This window comes from Heptranchias perlo, chromosome 28 (assembly GCF_035084215.1).
Source record: "Heptranchias perlo isolate sHepPer1 chromosome 28, sHepPer1.hap1, whole genome shotgun sequence".
In the NCBI taxonomy this organism is placed as follows: Eukaryota; Metazoa; Chordata; class Chondrichthyes; order Hexanchiformes; family Hexanchidae; genus Heptranchias; species Heptranchias perlo.
The window spans coordinates 8,848,327-8,866,998 of record NC_090352.1 but is presented as its reverse complement, the minus strand read 5'-3'; the positions used below and the strand labels follow the sequence as shown (position 1 = coordinate 8,866,998).

General features: G+C 43.8%; 1 protein-coding gene and 1 long non-coding RNA gene across 5 annotated transcripts in view; one reads left to right on the top strand and one right to left on the bottom strand.

Moving 5' to 3' along the window:
* Positions 1 to 13,682, bottom strand: part of rasa4 (RAS p21 protein activator 4) — a 188,945-nt gene extending 175,263 nt beyond the window's left edge. The window contains exons 1-2 of the mRNA XM_068008013.1: positions 13,354 to 13,682; positions 3,540 to 3,596 (exon numbers count right to left, since the gene is read on the bottom strand). Coding sequence (XP_067864114.1) covers positions 3,540 to 3,596; positions 13,354 to 13,418 — 122 coding nt within the window. The 5' untranslated portion in view covers positions 13,419 to 13,682. The remainder of the gene's footprint in view (positions 1 to 3,539; positions 3,597 to 13,353) is intronic.
* LOC137344833 (uncharacterized) lies at positions 12,550 to 18,236 on the top strand. Of its 4 annotated transcripts, none has more exons than XR_010968474.1 (3): positions 12,550 to 13,366; positions 14,835 to 15,007; positions 17,871 to 18,236. It is a non-coding gene; the product is annotated as an uncharacterized lncRNA (long non-coding RNA). The 4 variants fall into 4 exon arrangements; XR_010968471.1 differs by having other exon boundaries at positions 14,742 to 15,007; XR_010968472.1 differs by having other exon boundaries at positions 12,550 to 13,697.
* Positions 18,237 to 18,672: the final 436 nt, after the last annotated feature.

Here is an 18,672-nt window from a genome sequence, read left to right as displayed (position 1 = left end):
GGTCCTAGTCCCCCGCTCCCATGCTCTACTTTTCCCTGGCCCCAGTTCCTCCTAGAGATGCCAGGCTGTGCTTCTCCCAAGTGCTCCCAGCCCCAGACCCACTTAATGCTGCCAGGCTCCAGACCATTCACTTCACTCCCAAACCTTGCCCTAATCCCACTCCCTCTCCCCCTCTGAGATGGATGTTCCCCTTTAAGTGTGATTAATAAATCTATGCATGAAAACTTCCTCGGTACATCCTTTGGAGTGAAAAGTTGCCTCCGCTACCTGGCATTAAACTGAATAGAGCGGTTTTCCAGCCCAATCTGAATAGGATTGTCAGTTTGAGGGGCCATTTTTGTGTAGTGCACCTGGTCCTGAGGGACTCTCCCTGAAAGTGTCATCACTGCAATGTAAATCAGCTGCACCCGCTAACCAAGGAGGGGAAATACCAACTTGGGTCCACAGCATCAACATTTGCTGTTTGGAGCTGGAGATAGTGGTAATGTTATTTTAAGGAGAAGTTGTAGTACAAAGATCGTCTTTCAGAAGAAGCACAGTTTGGGTCACGTATATCTAATGGTTGGAGTGTCATATTCAGAACACAAACATTGTAAAAGCTTAGCTCATGTGAGTTTGTGACTCTTATTTTCCATTTCAACAGAAAGTCTTTAGAAGAACAGCTTCCAATCTATTTGCATGAATAAATGTTTTGAAATGTTGTAGATATTAAAAGCTGAATGTTATGAAGGAGCTTGAAGTCCTGCCAACACTTCATGTTTGGCTAGCCCCTCAAATGTCTTACATTCAAGAGAATTTATTCACATAATCATCTACGGGGAAGAAAAAAAGCTTTAAAGATGCGGTGTGTGATTTTAAAATGATAAAACGCCATCTTGTTTGATTTAGGAATCTGGTTCCACTCACGTTAATAAAAGAGAAGATCAAGTGGGTGGAGTATTATCTGATCAGCCTTTATCAGTGTGAGCATAAAATCAGGCTGAGTGCGTGTGAGAAATCAGCCTTAAAGAGCACATCTGGCTGTGTGAGTCTGGGGAGTGATATCATTCTTTCATAGAGTGCAGGTGTGTATCTGGGGAGTGCAACCATTCTCTAGTAGAATGCAGGTGTGTGTCTGGGTATTGTAACCATTTTTTCATAGATTGCATTTGAAGGACATTCCTCTTTGTTTTTTTGGCCAAGGCATTAAACCTGATTTGGAACAGATGAATGCCTGTGTTAAATAGCAGACCGAAGAGATATACAAGTGGGTGAAATGCTCAGCCACTTATATCAACAGCAATACCCAGCCTGCATTCATTTTGATTTTTCAACATCATGTATCTGTGGGTACCTATCTCTACCAGAGATGAAGGGCTACCCAACTGAGTCAAACCAGTTCATTAGACATACCATCCCAGCGGCATATTTTAGACCACTGTACACCATCCACATCATTCACGGGATACGGACCCATTTCATGAGGCATGTCATGCACTCAATACCTCTGACCGGTGACGTGCATTTCTTGAACATTGGAGACACCATCCTTTCGATGATGAAGGATGATATTTGCTCCCAGTACCAGCTAAGCAGAACAAGAATTCATTGGCTGCATTCCTGAGCTGACTTCGGTCAGTTGGGTGCCCAGAGATGAGTCACTGAGGACTCTCTTCTTTGAATAGTGCCAGATATTGCTTCAAGGTATCAATTTCAAAATGTTGTGAGAAGCTGGCTTGACCCCATGACAACTGTTTATGTTTTTATTTCCTTTGCAGAACCAGGCCCAGTGTACGTGATTGTAATACCTTAATCTTCATCCAGCAGGATCTACTCAAGCCATTTCAGTTCATTTCTATTTCAATTTCCCCAGCACGTGCACATTCTAGCTCAGATCCACAAAAATTGTAATAAATGGACTATGTGTTGTAGTAAAATTGAACGTGGTCAATTAAATAAATTTTTAACAATCGTGTCAGCTGTGGCTCAGTGGTAGCACTCTCGAACCCACAACCTTCTGACTCAGAGGCAAGTCCCACTCCAGGGACTTGAGCACAAAATCTAGGCTGACACTCCGGTGCAGTACTGAGGGAGTGCTGCAGCATCAGAGGTGCCGTCTTTCAGATGAGACGTTAAACAGAGACCACATCTGCCCTCTCAGGAAGATCTAAAAGATCCATGCCACTATTCGAAGATGAGGAGGGGAATTCTCCCGGTGTCCTGGCCAAAATTTATCCCTCAACCAACATCACTAAAACAGATTATCTGGTCATTATCACATTGCTGTTTGTGAGACCTTGCTGTGCACAAAATTAGATGCTGTGTTTCCTACATTGCAACAAAGACTACACTTCAAAAGTACTTCAATGATTGTAAAGCACTTTGGGACTTCCTGAGGTCGTGAAAGGCGCTATATAAATGCAAGTCTTTCTACCTTTCACATTTGTGTCACCTGAATCTATTTTACTGATCCTTAGCTCACTTAGTAAGTAGCTTTGTTTTTTTTGTAAACAGGGAGGTCATCCTGTTTATCTCCCCGGTTTTGGATTTCCCCAGGCTATGCCCCCAATGAATGAAAAGGTGGGTGGCAACCTGCTTCTAGGCCTAAGCTGATAGCCAGTGGGCCATCCACAGCAAGAGAGAGCTAACCCACCCAATCTCCCATCCCTCTCTCCCCAGAGCATGGCAAGTGGTCTGAGCTCCATATCTCTGCAGAGTGAGTCAGTCACAATCAGTAGCTCAGCTCAGTTGGGACTCAAAGTTCCAACCCACCACTCCAGGGCATACACATCGATACTCCACCAGGCTCTGTTTTCTACATGCTCTTGATTTGCTCTGTATTCTATATTATTCCTACCGAGCAGAATTATCGTTGTGAGTAGTAGGGGGAATTATTAAATTCAACAAGAGAAATCTTGACCTCCAAATTGTATTACTGGCAGATAGTGCTAGCACTGTGTAAACATACAACCCAAGGCGGCTATGAATTTTACTTTTACACAAATCAGATAGGATTCAAATATCATAAACAATAACGAAAGCCAAGGAATGGTTTCAAGGTTGTAATCTAAGCTTCAGAGATGGTTCAAATTACTTGAACCTTCTTCTGTGTTTATTTGAGTTTCGAACTCAGGCTGTTGTAAAAGACTCCGCTCCAGGTTTAATAGAGAGTGACGATCGTGCAGGGGTAGCGACACTACAATTACCATCAGTGCCCCTGGGTTAGGGAAAGGGGGGAAAAAATAAAATCAGCCATGGCTCCCACTGCACTGCCAGGGCCGCCTGCTGGAAGTGCCTGTGTATGGACGTTGGGTGGAGACAGCATTGGGCTGAGCCATGATGACCCACCCCCTCTTATTCAATAGCCCACCATTACAACCTGGGCTAACACGGAGTACCTTGCCCACACGTGGAGCCCATAGAACCATACCCCACCAAGGCACCAATGCTGGTCGGACAGAAGGAGGAGGTAAACTAGCAGAACAAAGGAGACAGAAAGATAATAAAAAGGATGTAGCTCCACATGCAACCATTCCGCAAAATAAAAATGAGTCCCTTACCTGATAATTGTCTCGTTGTCGATTCTTACGATGCAGTATGGATCGCTGCTTCCTGTTCTGAAAACAGAGGAAAAACAGAACTGAGTATTTCTTGACTGCATCACCTTCTCTATCTACAAGGAGGCTGGCTATTTAATATGATGCTCACAGGAGAAACAGATAAGTTCTTTTCATCACAAGTTGCTAATAGTAAAATTGTATTCATATAGTGCCTCATCACACCTCTCAAACATTTCAAAAAAATTTCAGATTGAATTACACCATGCAGTTAATATGTGCGTAAAGGTGGGAGGTGTTTTGCACACAGCAAGATCCCACAAACCGCAATGAGGTGAATGGCCAGTCAAACTATTTTCGCTGGTGTCAGCTGAAGGAAGAATTTATGTCAAGGCACCGGGAGAACTCCCTACTCTTCTTCCAATGTGGCCATGAGATCTTTAACATCCACCCAAAGACTGGATAAGGCAGATAGAGTCACAGTTTGCCATCTTATCGAGAAGATGGCTCCCTCAACAAGATTTCATTGGAGTGTCAGCTGGATTTTGAGCTCAACCTGAAGTTGAGCTTCTAACCACAGACTTCTGGCTCAGAGGCAAGTGGCTACCACCAAGCCAAGCTGAGAAGCGTCAACAGTCAAACTGCTTTGTAATATAGGAAGTGTGATACAGCAGAAGTTGTCCAGCGTCAGAGCCCAGTGGCATGCTCGCCAACAGTGCCATCGTCGGGACAGGGGAAAGAACTGGCATCACAATCACCGAGTCTAGGGCGGGAGCCCGGCGGTGCGATCGCCGGGCCGGGGAGAGAGCCCGGCGGTGCGATCGCCGGGCCGGGGAGAGAGCCCGGCGGTGCGATCGCCGGGCCGGGGAGAGAGCCCGGCGGTGCGATCGCCGGGCCGGGGAGAGAGCCCGGCGGTGCGATCGCCGGGCCGGGGAGAGAGCCCGGCGGTGCGATCGCCGGGCCGGGGAGAGAGCCCGGCGATGTGATCGCCGGGCCGAGGCGGACATTTTGAAAAATAATAAAATCCACATTTAATATGGAAACCTCTCCACATGACAACAATCAGTTATTGGACACCTTGCCCAGATCCATTGTGTGGGTGAAAGTTACTCAGGACCACACCCTATGCTTTGTAGTGAAGTTTTCCTCATTGCAAAGCACTTAAATTTCTGCTTTACATTCTTTAGCTTACTAAAAATATTCAAGTAACCAGAGTAGCTCCTGTGGCATTGCCTGCGGCGAATCAGATGACGTGCTTTTTTTATATAAGGACAGGAGTTTACGGCTGTATATTGCACATTGTATTATTCTGCTGCTAAGGTGCAGATGTGTTTAAGTTAGTCTGTCCCTTTTTCAGGTCGTATAAGCTGTAAATAAACAGAAGCTTGAGGTCCACTGGAATTTAATTGCTTTTTGCCCAAGGAAGTCTGCAGATTGCCCGGCAGATGTAAATTTCTGGCTCCAGATCAGTCTGCAAACTTCCCACCCAACAGTAAATAACTAGTGATGGACCTCGGCTTGAAACAACTGGGTTTTCTTTTGTAAGATCAGTTGTGATTTGTTGGTGTTTTATACAAAGTTCGTCATCTCAAGGCTGAATATATTCTCAGAGAGACAGACAGATGCACTAGATGAGCGCAAGGGTTCGAGACAGAGCTACAACACTTGTGGGGGTGTGCAAAACTAGAGGACATAAATATAAGATAGTCACTAATAAATCCAATAGGGAATTCTGGAGAAACTTCTTTATCCAAAGAGTGGTAAGAATGTGGAATGCGCTGCCAGAAGGAGTAGTTGAGGCAAATAGCATAGATGCATTTAAGGGGAAGCTAGATAAGCACATGAAGGAGAAAGGAATAGAAGGATATGCTGACAGGGCTAGTTGAAACAGGTGGGAGGAGGCTCGTGTGCAGCATGAATAAGCTGGGATGAACATCCTGTAGGAGGCTCGTGTGCAGCATGAACAAGCTGGGATGAACATCCTGTTTCTGTGCTGTCGACTCTATGTAACTCAATGTAACATTGTAGAACCAATCTTGTGCCCTACACTTGCGTCAAGCAAGGCTCTGTACCCAGAAAGGAGTCTGACAATTTCAGCCCTGTTAAGCTTAAAATCCAAAGGTCAATAGCAATGTAGCAACAGTAGCAGCACTTTGGTACCAAGTGATTGCTTACTTAGTGGAATCATTTATGGCGTGTATTAAAACAGATGTTCCTGAGGCTGAATGCATGAAGCAGTTTTACTGACCCATGTAGAGAGAGTTGATGATTTAGTGGTGGTGGGGGGTGCAGGGGGAGGGAGGGAGGGATTGGGGAGTATAATGATTTGCTTTACAATAACTTACATTTATGTAGCGATCTTAATGTAGAAAACATCCCAAGGCACTTTACAGAGGGAGAAGAAAAAGAAAAATAGATAAAAGGCGTAAAGGAACCAACAACAAGCCCTGGTGCAAGAGTTAGGAGAAGTGACCAAAAGCTTGGTTGAAAAGATGGGTTTGAGAAGGAATCTTAAAGATGGAAGAGAGAATGGAAAGAGAGAGAGGCTGAGGGCTTTTGGGAAGGAAATCCAGAGAATAGAGCTGAGGCAGTATTAAGAAAACAAATGTAGCAGAAACACAGTTGAGTCCCTGTGAAAGGAGAACTCATTGGCCTTCAGAGATTATTCACGTGCTCTCCTCAGGAAGTAACGTTGAAACAACAGCTTCACAAAGTTCAGCTTTGTTAATTAAAGCGGCACTGGTGACAGGACGGCTCGTTTACATTCCAGCAAGTCACACATTCCTGGTGTGAGCAACCTATTTGCTGGGAAGTAGCACATACTGCAGTAGCCGTATATTATTTAAAAAGGGTGCTATTTTAAGACAAGAGTGAAGTATTCATATAAACATGGAGGATTTAAAACATCACTGAGGTCCAAATAATAAAGAGGATTGTCTATGAGTGAAGCTTCGCAGTGCAGCGTGAACTCACTACTCAGATGGTCAATCAAGGGTCAAGTTTGCAACCAAAGTTATAGGCAGGGGAGCACTTGGGGGCCTCCTGATGTAGCAAATGAGCTGTTGCCTTGGTTACTGATGTCGGCGGACTCCTCTGGTGATGTAATTCTGGTTTTATGCAAATGAAGTCTACACAGCACAAAAAATATGTACTACATATCTGAGAATAAACTATCCCATGTGAAGTGTTTCATGCTATAGATATTATTAGCTTTCCCTCCACTGATAGTTCAAAGTCAAAAGTACAGGATACACAGTGGGACTCAGCGGTTTAATGCAAAATAAATCAAGTGACATCACCTCATAACAAGTGAATGGGTTACTTTATTTTACTCATTTTATTTTTTAAGCACCACTCTATAAGTTACTGATCTGGATTATCTACAGTACACAGTACTCCTACAAATGTGTCAGCTTGGTCCAGTTGATAGCATTCTTGTTTTTCAGCCAGAAGGTCATGGGTTCAAGCCCAACTCCAGGACTTGAGCACCTAATCTAGGCTACCACTCGAGTGCAGCTCAGAGGGAGTGTGGCATTGTCGGCGACGTTGTCTTTCAGGTGAGGAAGTGGCTGTTTGAAGCAGTGTGTGGCTACAAAGACCACAGAGTAAAAGAGGATCAAAAAAAGCATCAGACTAGGCTGGTAAGGGAAAAAATAACCAAGAGAATTAGGAAAGTGGCTGTGTAGGACACAAAGAATGGACAAATAAGAAAACATATAAAAAAGACTTAAGTACTTAATGGAACGGAGGTTCATTCTATTTACTTTTCAATTTAATGTTGTACTTCAAAAGGTTGTTGCTTCCTTCAAGATGCTGCTTAAAACCTACCTCTTTGATCAAGCTTAATATCTCCTGCTGTGGCTCGGTGTTAATTTTTTGTCTGATTACGCTTCTGTGAAGCAGCACCTTGGGATGTTTTACTATGTTAAAGGTGCTATATAAATGCAAGTTTTTGTTGTTGTAGTTGTAAAATTGTCTGTTCCCCTCCCCCGCCAACGTGAATGACCACAGGGTCTGACTGCTTCACTTGACGCATGACCTGTGGGAAGCAGTGCAGCAGGAACGATAATTTATAGTTTTCCAGTGCAAGCAAGGACCAAGTGAAAATATCTCATCTAAGTGAAAATGTCAACTACGGCACACAGACTTGTGGTGAGAGCAAACCACAACCAGCAGAAGTACAAGCTCCTGGTCACATCATTTGCAGGAACTGCTGACTTACAAAGTCAACTCATTACAAGGTTTATTTTCCTGCTCACTATATAATCCTTTTGAAGTCTATAAAATGAATACATATGTGAAACGCAAGCATATTTAAAAGGGTGAGAAAAAAAGACATTTAGCTTCGTTAATGCTCACCCCATCTGTTAAGATAGTACAACCTCATACGTTACCCTCCTTCAACCACTAGTCATGCAAACTCCTGGAGAGGCAAAACTACAGAGAAATGAAACTGGCCAACTTCAACAAAAATACTGCGACATTCTCCCCAAGTCCCTCAGCAAACTCTAGGAGACCATGGTTACCGTCCTTGAGTAGTTCTTTATCCCTCCCCTCATAGGTTCAAACTATCCACAGGATTGTACAGGAGCAATAAATGCCGGCCTCACCAGCGACGCCCACATCCCATGAACGAATAAAAAAAAATTTACATCCATCAGGCAAGTCCCAAAGTTTCCCCACTTTATCTCTTGTACCTTCCAAGAGCCCTGTGCACCAAAAATGTATCTACCACCCCCTTCAAATTTCTAACACCTTCTGTTTCCTTGACCTCCTGGGTAAGCAATTCCACATATTCACCATCCTCAACATGAAAGAGTTATACCATCGGTGACAAAGCCTTCAGCTGCCCAGGCCCTACGCTCTGGAACTCCCTCTACAAACCCTTACACTTCTCCATTTTCTCTCCTCCCTTAAAAACCTTCTCAAACCCCATTTTCTTTATGGCCAAGCTTTCAGTCACCTCTCCCTAACTCTCCAACCCATGGCTCATTTCCCATTTCTTTATTCTTTTTATCTACATCTTTTTCCTACCCCCATGCTGCAAAGCACCTTGGAACATTTTCTATAGCAATGCAAGTTGTTAATGGTGTAGTTATCTTTTCTTGTCTGAGCTTGAACCCATGCTCTTTTGTCCCAAAGCTTGTATTAATATTGAACATCAAACTGGGATCCAGTGTATCGATTCCCTTTTATAATCTTAAATACCTCAAGAAGGACACCTTCTAGCCGCCCTTTCCAATGTAAACATCTCTCATATCTGTAGTCTTTCGTCAAAGCACAGGTGCCCAATCCCAATTATCAGTTTATTTGCCCTTCTTCGTACTCCCTCCAAGGACACATCAAATAAAAACAGAACTGCTCTCCTACTAGGGCTAATTATTATTTAATTTAAATTAGTTGGAGCATGAGTAATAAACAGGCTTCGTAGGAATGAATATGAAGCAAAAGAAAGATCTGCATTTATATGGCGCCTTTCACGACCTTAGGATGTCCCAAAGTGATTTACAGCCAATTAATTAATTTTGAAGTGTAGTCACTGTTGCAATGTAGGAAATGCAGCAGTCTATTTATGCACAGTAAGGTCCCACAAACAGCAATGAGATAATGACCAGATAATCTGTTTTAGTGATGTTGGTTGAGGGATAAATTTCGCTCAGGATAACGGGGAGAACTCCCCTGTTCTTCGAATAGTGCCTGGCGATCTTTGAAGTCAACCTAAGAGGGCTGACGGAGCCTCGATTTAATGTCTCATCTGAAAGACAGCACCTCCGACAGTGAGGCAGTGCTCCCTCAGAAGTGCACTGAGTTATCAGCCTGGATTCTGCGCTCAAGTCTTTGGAGTGGGGTTTAATTCGAAGTAATTTAATTTAATTAAAAGTAGTTTAATTCATCGCTGTTCTATACAATGGGAGTGAATGGAAAATGGTTTTCTCCATTGGGATTCCATGCTCAGATCACAATTAAACGTGATTTGGCTGCACTTTTGTTCGAAATCGCCAGCAAGCGGTGGTTGGATTGGGCTGCTTGGATCCAGTGCTGAAGGAGATTTTGAGGATAGTTCTGGTGTGATTTTTTTTTGGGGGGGGGGTGGTACTTTGACCCATACCGCCCCATTTTACCTGAGTTCAAATTCCACAGGGATTCCGCCGGTCTGTCATCATAACTCTGGCGGAGTCCTCCGGGGAAGCGGCAGAAGTAGCTATTTGCTGCTCTAGAGTTATGACAGAGCCTGGTGGAACCCACATGAAATCTCAGCCCCATTGTTTTAAGTGCTGCAACGCCACCTGAAAGCAAACAGTAAGTAGTAACAAAAATCTAGCGGTATGCATCCAAGCCCAGTGGGCACCACAGGAAATAATGTCTTATAGACTCTGATAGCAATATTATGATTTGGTTGGTACGGTTCCTTTTGGTTTTGTTGGGACTTTGTTGCTTATTTTGGCATCTTTTAGTTTGACTGGACCATATGTTTGTTTATTATATATGTGGTGCCCTTAAAGGGGCACTTGTGCTGATTATTGTTTGGTGACACTGGGGCAACTCGGTGTCACCCTTATTGGTCCATCATAATAGGCCCGTGTTTCTGTCCGTCACAGGCTTGATGACGAGAAAGAGAAAAAAATCGGAGTTGATGATTTCCATCTGTGACAGGGCACAAAGGGATCCAGGTTGAAGCTGTTGGTCCTGCTAGATACCTACAGCCCAGACTGTTTTGGAGCTGGTTCAGAGATCGATAAAAGGCCTGTTGTGTAGGAACGCAGGAGGAAACGTGCAATAATAATGGATACAAAATTAGGTACACCACTGCACCAACACAACCAGTACGGCTCGAGTTATTTCAAGGTGCCCCAATAAGGAGAAAAGAAAGAAAGACTTGCATTTATATAGCACTTTTCACGACCTCAGGACGTCCCAAAGAGCTTTACAGCCAATTAAGTACTTTTTCCAAGTATAGTCACGGTTGTAATGTAGGAAAGGCGGCAGCCACTTTGCGCACTGCACGGTCCCACAAACAGCAATGTGATAATAACCAGATAATCTGTTTTTAGGTGTTGGTTGAGGGATAAACATTGGCCAGGACACTGGGGAGAACGCCCCTGCTCTTCTTCGAATAGTGTTGTGGGATCTTTTACATCCACCTGAAAGGGCGGTCTTGGCCTCGGTTTAACATCCCATCTGAAAGATGGAACCTCCAACAGTGCAGCACTCCCTCAGTACTGCCCGATAGAACTCTCTGTAAACTTAAACTGCGATGGCTGTCGGTTGCGTTAACTGCTATGCACGACAGGCAGTGACTGGAATTTGAGTGCCGTGGGGGGGTTTAAGTTACCTGACTGTGGTCGTGCCTGCGCCATGTGGCCCGCATGTGGTCCCAGTGGTGGGAGGTCTTGGTCAAAGAAGCAAGAGAGCAGAGTGGGAATGCGCCATTGCAGCCTCACAGCAAGGCAGGAAGACAAGGTGGATGAACTTCTACAGCTCTTCAGAAGGTTGGATATTTAATGTTTAGACATTTTATTTGTGTTTTAATGCATATGGGAGCAGTGAAGGGGGCAATGTTCTTGGTGCTCAGGGCCCCAAGAATTCTTAATGTGGTCCTGGGTGTGAGCAGGTGTCATTTGTAGATCAGTTTGATTAGAAACAGAGAGGGAGACAAGGAGGCAGAGAGAAAGATTAGTACTATGGGAAAGAGTTTCCGCTTTGGGCACAATCAGGAAAGTTTGTCCAAAATGCACTTGAAATTGTGCTGGTCAGGCTACACTTCAAGTTTCCACTAAAATTCATTTGTAAAATCATAAACAGGGAATCTTCCATGAACCAGCGCAATCAGTCAGCGTAATAGAACATAATTGCTTCTTTCCATTAAAAAGTATTCATTGATGTATTTAAGAGTGATAACCTGCTGCAATTCTATTAATACAGCTGAAAATGGGTTTATCAGCAAAAATAAGCTTTTTTAATAAGGATGTCCAGTCTCTACCTGTGAGTGACCAGATTTAAAAATCACTGAAAATGACTTAAAAAAAACTATACTGAGCCATTTAGTCATTTCATTGGTATACACTAGTCAGTTTCTTAGTAAATTAATTTTTTTTATATGAAGAAAGTTTAAAAATGTGCCTACTAATGCCTGTGTGCCTAAGAAAATGAGCGCAATTTGAAGAGCCTTCCTGAACCAGTGCAATCGGGGGAATCTCGTAATTTCGATCTGGGGGCATAGCCAGTTTTGTGGGCAGGGCCTGATCCAGCAAATTGAATCTTGAAACAGTGTAAATGATCGCGGAAAACACGAATGCAAGCAAAACTCACGTGTGTTTAAAATTCCCCAGTCTCTTGCACTGGATTCCGCCCGGATTACGCTGATATAACTGGCATAAACTAGCAGAAACTTGACCCCTATATCTTTTAGAATTCTAGCTGTTCTTTCGCTGTTACGAGGGCAGGAAAGAGTCAGAGAAAAGGGGGAAGAGAGAAAGGGAGGGAGAGAGAGAGAGATGGGAGGGTGATAGATGGAGAGAAAAGGAATATAGGAACAAGAGTAGGCCGTTCAGTCCCATGAGTCTGTTTTGCCATTTAATGAAATCATGGCTGAGAGAGAGAGAGAAAAAGGGGCAGAAAGAGAAAAGAGGGGCAGAGAGAGAGTGAGAAAAAAGGGGAAGAGAGAGGAAAAGAGGGGAAGAAAATAATTTTAAAAAGAAAAAAAGTGAAAAAAACAAGAGGAGATGGTCCCTGTAAACCTCAAAGTGTAAACATCAGAATAAATGTGAATGGTCCTAGATTTCTAGTTTATTGGGCTGGGGAGACCTGACGAAGGAGGAAAGCTCCGAAAGCTTGTGATTTTCAAATAAAACTGTTGGACTATAACCTGGTGTTGTAACATTCCTTACATTTGTCCACCCCAGTCCATCACCGGCATCTCCACATCGAGACCTTTTATGCACAAGGTATCCCGGTGAGTATGATCATGCATCAATTACAGCCCGAATTTTATGGCAAGAATGTACCGGGGACACAGCCAGCGAAGGAGCAGCGCCGCACTGAACATGACCGCGGCACAAAGTCCTTGGACCGTCTGATTCGTACATCGCTGGGAATCCTGTTCTGATACTGTGATAATATTTAACCAATATCCGAGAGGACAGGAAGGACGGAAGGACAGGGTCCCTTAACCAACCCAGTACTGATCGGGCAGCAGGTACAAGTCATATCACCACAGGCAGCTGCCGCTGTCCTCTTCAATGGTTTGCTGAATGGAAATGTACAGTACGATTTAGATCGCGGGTCATTGCTACAAACTATATAGCGTCCCCGTGAAATCTGCAACCCCCAGTTAGAAATCGGACCGTCATGTACCGAACAGAACTAAGTCTAACAGTAATGTACCGAACTAAATCTAACAGTGATGAACCGAACCGAACTAAATCTAACAGTGATGAACCGAACCGAACTAAATCTAACAGTGATGAACCGAACTACATCTGACAGTGATATACCGAACCGAACCGAGCTCAGCCTGAAACACGGCACTCTCTGCAAATGGAATAAATCCTTAATTCTGCCTAATAGACTTCACATTTCCCTCCACCTGTACTATGTTTTTACTCCAGCTACATCGGGGTTTTTGAAAGGGGAAACCAGCTGCTTTTACCTTCACTGTATATTGTAAAGATTGTGGAACAATTCTTAAATCAAATCCCAATTAAAGTACTAAATTCATTTAAAGTACTAAACCTCACTTCGTGGACTAACCTCCGCACAGCAGCTCAAACTGATGGAGAAAATGAAACAAAACATCAACAGACTGTCTCATACTCACAGATCTTTGGCTGGTAAATTTTTCCCTTCAATGATCCGAAGAAATAAGCAGCTGCGTTTGGCCATGTCGAGTTACTAACAAACTCCAAAAGGTTTAGACCAAATGTTACTGCTGAGAGCTGGCTGGCTCCAAGTGCTGTGTGTCTGGGGAGATACTCTGATCCCGGCTGCTGGACATGTCCCTCTGTATATAGCTCTCTCTTTCTCTTTCTTACTCACTCACAGCCCTGGCTGCCTGGCCCGGAGCTGTTGTCGGACCTCTCTTGCGTTGTGAAACACTCTCTGGGAGCCACCATGTGCCGCTAAACCCTGCTGCTTTAATCGAGGCTTGGGCGGCGCCATGGGGTAGGTGAAAGAACTGTGATTGGCCGCACACCGTCTCTGGGAATTAAAACAGAAACAAGTGACGCCTTTTTCTTTATTAAATAATAACCTTTATGTCAATAATGGAGACCAGTCCCAATTTAGTTATATAATGTGTAGACTTCACAGGCCAGGTGGTTTATACGGTCAGTTTATTTTCACACCCAAGTTTCCTCTTACTTTTTTTTCAAAAGGAACGATGGAGCTAAACAAATAAAATTGTATAAGACAAAAAGGTGCAGCATTAAATTACTGGCCGGCTGTACTGTTTACTTGTGAAAATGATATGGATGGTTCCTTAATGGGAAAATTTACCATTGAAATGATGTCTTAATATAGATTGTTGCCACCTAGGTTCTCCTGTGACTCTTGAGTTTACGCGGTTAGGAGCTGAGCAAAACAGGTCCCAGGTTCAACCCCCTCTCTCACCCTTTTCATTCTCAGTTATCTGACCTCAGATGGAGTACTGGGACACGGTGAGCAGGTGCCCTATATCTCAGTGCCCTGTGCCAGGGTTAACACTGCCTATTACTATCCAGTGTTAGCTGAGTCAGAAGGTTGTGGGTTCAAGTCTCACTCTAAAGACTTAAGCATAAAATCTAGGCTGACACTTCTGTGCAGTACGGAGGGTGTGCTGTGCTGTCTTTTGGATAAGATGTTAAACCAAGTCCCCATCTGCCCTCTCAGGTGGATGTAAAAGATCCCATGACACTATTTTGAAGAAGGAACAGGGGAGTTCTCCCTGGCGTCCTGGTCAATATATATCCCTCAACCAACACCAATTAAAGAAAAAAGATTATCTGGTCTTTATCACATTGCAGTTTGTGGGACCTTGCTGTGTGCAAATTGGCTGCCGCATTTCCTACATTACAACAGTGACTACACCTCAAAAAGTACTTCATTGGCTGTAAAGCACTTGGGACGTCCTGAGGTCATGAAAGGCACTATATAAATCCAAGTCTTTTTTTACCTTGATTGATCCAGGATGATACCTGATTCCAAAATTATTGATTCCCCACACCTCAGGTGCCAATCCCAGCCATGCAGAGTGGAAACCAAAGGGAGAAAAAATTGGTGGAAAACTGATCACTGGCTGCTGTTGTGCGTTTCCTAATACAGGAGGAGCATGGAAAGTGGCATGGGAGCAGATTGATCCTCTTGTCTACAGTGGCTGGCATGACCATGGGAGCTCTGACAGAGGAAAGAAAATAATTGAAAAGAAAAAAACAATGGGAAAGAATAGACAATGAGGAGATGAACTGATGCCAGTGGAAGTGACATCGTCTTGCAGGGTAAGTGCAATTTATTTTTTTCTACAATAGTGTTAAGCACGGCATGTGAGGGTCTCCCCCGCCTCACAATCTACTTATTGTTGCCCTGCTTATTTCCTGGCCATCTGCCCTAAGGTCCTCTGTAACCAAATGGATGAAATGGGTAGCTCAGTTTGACCTGCCTCAAACCAAAGCAGATACTTGCTTCTGTGGAATATGGGTGCCCCTCAATGTGTGGGTTGTGATAGCCCATAAAATCCTCCCACTGAATAGGACTAACTATCCTATAGGTTGATATAAAGATGATTATAGCTGCATTCACGTCACAGCCTGTCAGACTGTGAATCCTGCCACTACTTCACACTATTCTCCAAGGGGAGAGCATGTAGACAACTGGATGGCTTTAAAAGAAACAATCAGAAAAGGAATTTCAATATTCCATTTTCCAGGTTAGCATGCGCACTGAATATGGCACAACTGCAATAATCAGTTAACCCTTAAAGAAGCACAAGATGAAATTCTGACCCCTGGAAGTTACCGAGCAGAAATAATGCTGTCAAAACCAGTGGAAAATGACAACCATCTCACAAAGAAGTGGGATGGCCAGATTCACAGAACTTGAGGTTGTCCTGATCCTGGAGAAATCTGAGGTATTTAGTGTACAGACCTGGCATGAATTCTTCCCCCCCCCCTCCAACCCCCCAACCCATAGAGGGGAGCAGGTTGCAAGATGGCTGAACATATTATCCATCACCAAGAAGAACCAGCAGTAGATCAGGAAATAGTCTATAATGTAAGGAAAACCACCATGGAGAAGGTTGTGTTTGACTGACAAAAGGAGAGCAACGGCAGCTGAAGAAACTTTCAGATAGTGAAGGAGGCACTTCTTCAGCCTGGAATGACTAGAAGGCATACATAACACTGATGTGAGAGCCTGCACTATTGACTTTAGTTTTGATCTCTTCCCGTATCTTGTAGAACATTGCACCGTCACATTTCATGATAGGGGAAAGAAAGAATTTGCATTTATATAGAGCTTTACGTGTCCTCCCTAGGTGCTTCACGAGCAATGAAGTACTTTTGAAGTGTAGTCACTGCTGTAATGTGGGAAACGCAGCAGCCAATTTGCACACAGCAAGATCCCACAAAGAGCAATGAGGTAAATGACCAGATAATCTTTTTTAATTATGTTGATTGAGGGTTAAATATTGGCCAGGACACCGGGAGAACACCACTACTCTTCAAACTGTGCTATGGGATCTTTTACGTTCACCTGAGTGGGCAGACAGGGTTTGAGTTTAATGTCTCATCCAAAAGACGCTCCCTCAGTACTGCACTGGAGTATCAGCCTGGATTACATGCTCAAGTTCTGAAATGGGGCATGAACCTATGACCTACTAATTCAGAAGTAACAGTGCTACCACTAAGCCAAAGTTGACACCTAACAGGCAGTGAGAGGTAAATAGGAGCTGTGCTTTATTTTATATTTTTGGGAGGGGGTTGATTTTTCTTCTCAGCTGAGATTATGTGTTCAAGTCTCTGGAGTGGAGCTTGAATCCACAACCACCTGCTATGATTCAGAGGCAAGAGTGCTACCACTGAATCAAAGCTGACAACAAGGAATGGGGAAAGTAGAAAAATTTGACAGAAAAAGGGAGAAGGGGGAAAAAAAGAAATGTTGCAAGATGTTTTTAAATAAAATGAATTTGTAAAAGTGAACATAGCATCACATGAGCCTGTATTTATCAATCGGCATTGTTTTAAAGCCATATTAATCCATTATTTTAACTGGGTTAACATTGGCAATGAAATAACACTGGAAGATCAAGACCATGGCGCTATTTGAAGAAGAGCAAGGGAATTCCCCCTGTTTTCTGGCCTATATTTATCTCCCAACCAACATCACTAAAGACAGTATTTTGTTGGCTGTAAAGCACTTTGGGGACGTCCTGAGGTTGTGAAAGTTGCTATATAAATGCAAGTTCTTTCTTTCCTCCCTCTTTTCTGGGGTATGGTTCAGTGGAGACTGAGCAGCCAGTGCTCCCACCCTGAAACTGGCGGGACCCTTATTAAAATATTTAAATTGGGATTCAGTGCCGATTGTAGGACACTGATGCAATTTTGGTGTCCTGCTGGGCGCTGTGCACATTCCATGTGCTCCGCCCAGTGGCACTGAGCACTGAGCGGCCAAACAGCAGTCCTCAAAGGGACCACTGCAGGTCGCTCCCAATAGAAACAGCTGTGGCACCGATTTTTGTGGGCCCCACAAAGCACCTGCCAGTCCCTCCTTCCCTGCCCCCCACCCGTGGAAGAGCCGCCATATTACCTCCTCCCGCCCCTCTTGAATGGTGAGCCACCTGTCAGAACTCAATGAGCACTGATGGCTCACCAAAAGTATGTGGATGAGGTCCTACCATGAAAATGCTTCGGACCTCTTGCTGGTGCCAATGGGCAGACGGTGAAATCACTCCAAGCCCCCCACCTGCTCCGACCCCCACTACATATGAAAATCAGCCCCGATGTTTTCCACCCATACCCCAGTTTTTCTTTTCATTGATTGTAGAAATCTGGACAGTAAATGTGCTTCTCACTAATCAGGGCGTGAGTGGCTGAATGCCCTTTTATACAGCAAGGATGTGCAGGTGGGCTGACTTCTGACTCATCATCTAATAGCAAAGTGGAGTGGGAGTGAGTCAGCCAAACGGTCCTGGTTTGACAGGTCCCTGTGTTATAATTTTGTTAAACACTGCTGTGTGAGTAGCAGTATTATACTTGCTTGTCCAAACATTCCAACTCTAGGATACCAATCTGATCTGCAAATTGTTCAAAATGATGGTTTCAGCAGTAGTAGGCTCCAATATTTTTTCCATTCTTCTCCTTGAAGGGACTGGCTTAAGCTGGGATAGCGCTGCCACATGTGATCAGGACTTCAAGTGGCCATCCATCATATGCTGGCAATGAATGTTGGGAATCTATTCAACCATGATGTGCATCATGCCCAAGTCTGAGCTTGTCTTCACCCTACACTGAGGCCAGGTGTAGCAGCCCTACTGCCACCTGGCTAAGCTCAGCTAACTCAGCACAGCCCAAGAATGGACTTTCCTAGTCTGTAGGGCATTGTTCAACGCCGGACAGTGCATTAATCAGTTGAACCATCAAGGAAGATTGGGCTTGCAAGCTGTAAATCCGGTTGACCTTTTATTATCTCTTTATTCTGCCTTATAAATGCTCTAAGTTTAATACCGTAATGAGCTGTGTTTTCTAAATACATTTCATACGGAAATGTTTTGTCAATGAAACTTAATACTGCAAAACTTAAACAGAATAAAATACAAACTGGTTGTACAAGATAAAAAATTACTAGTGTTTTTTCAGCAAACTGTGTGGTTGATCTTGAATATAATTAGCTAAACGAAGCCTAATAGATAAGTTTAGTTTTAGAACTGGGGGCACAGTCGCAGGATAAGGAGTTGGCCATTTAAGACTGAGATATGGAGGAATTTCTTCACTCAGAGGGTTGTGAATTTTTAGAATCCACTACCCCAGAGGGCTGTGGATGCTCATTCATTGAGTATATTCAAGATTGAAATCGATAGATTTTTGGACACTAAGGGAATCAAGGGATATGAGGATAGGACGGGAAAGTGGAATTGAGGTTGACGATCAGCCATGATCTGATTGAATGG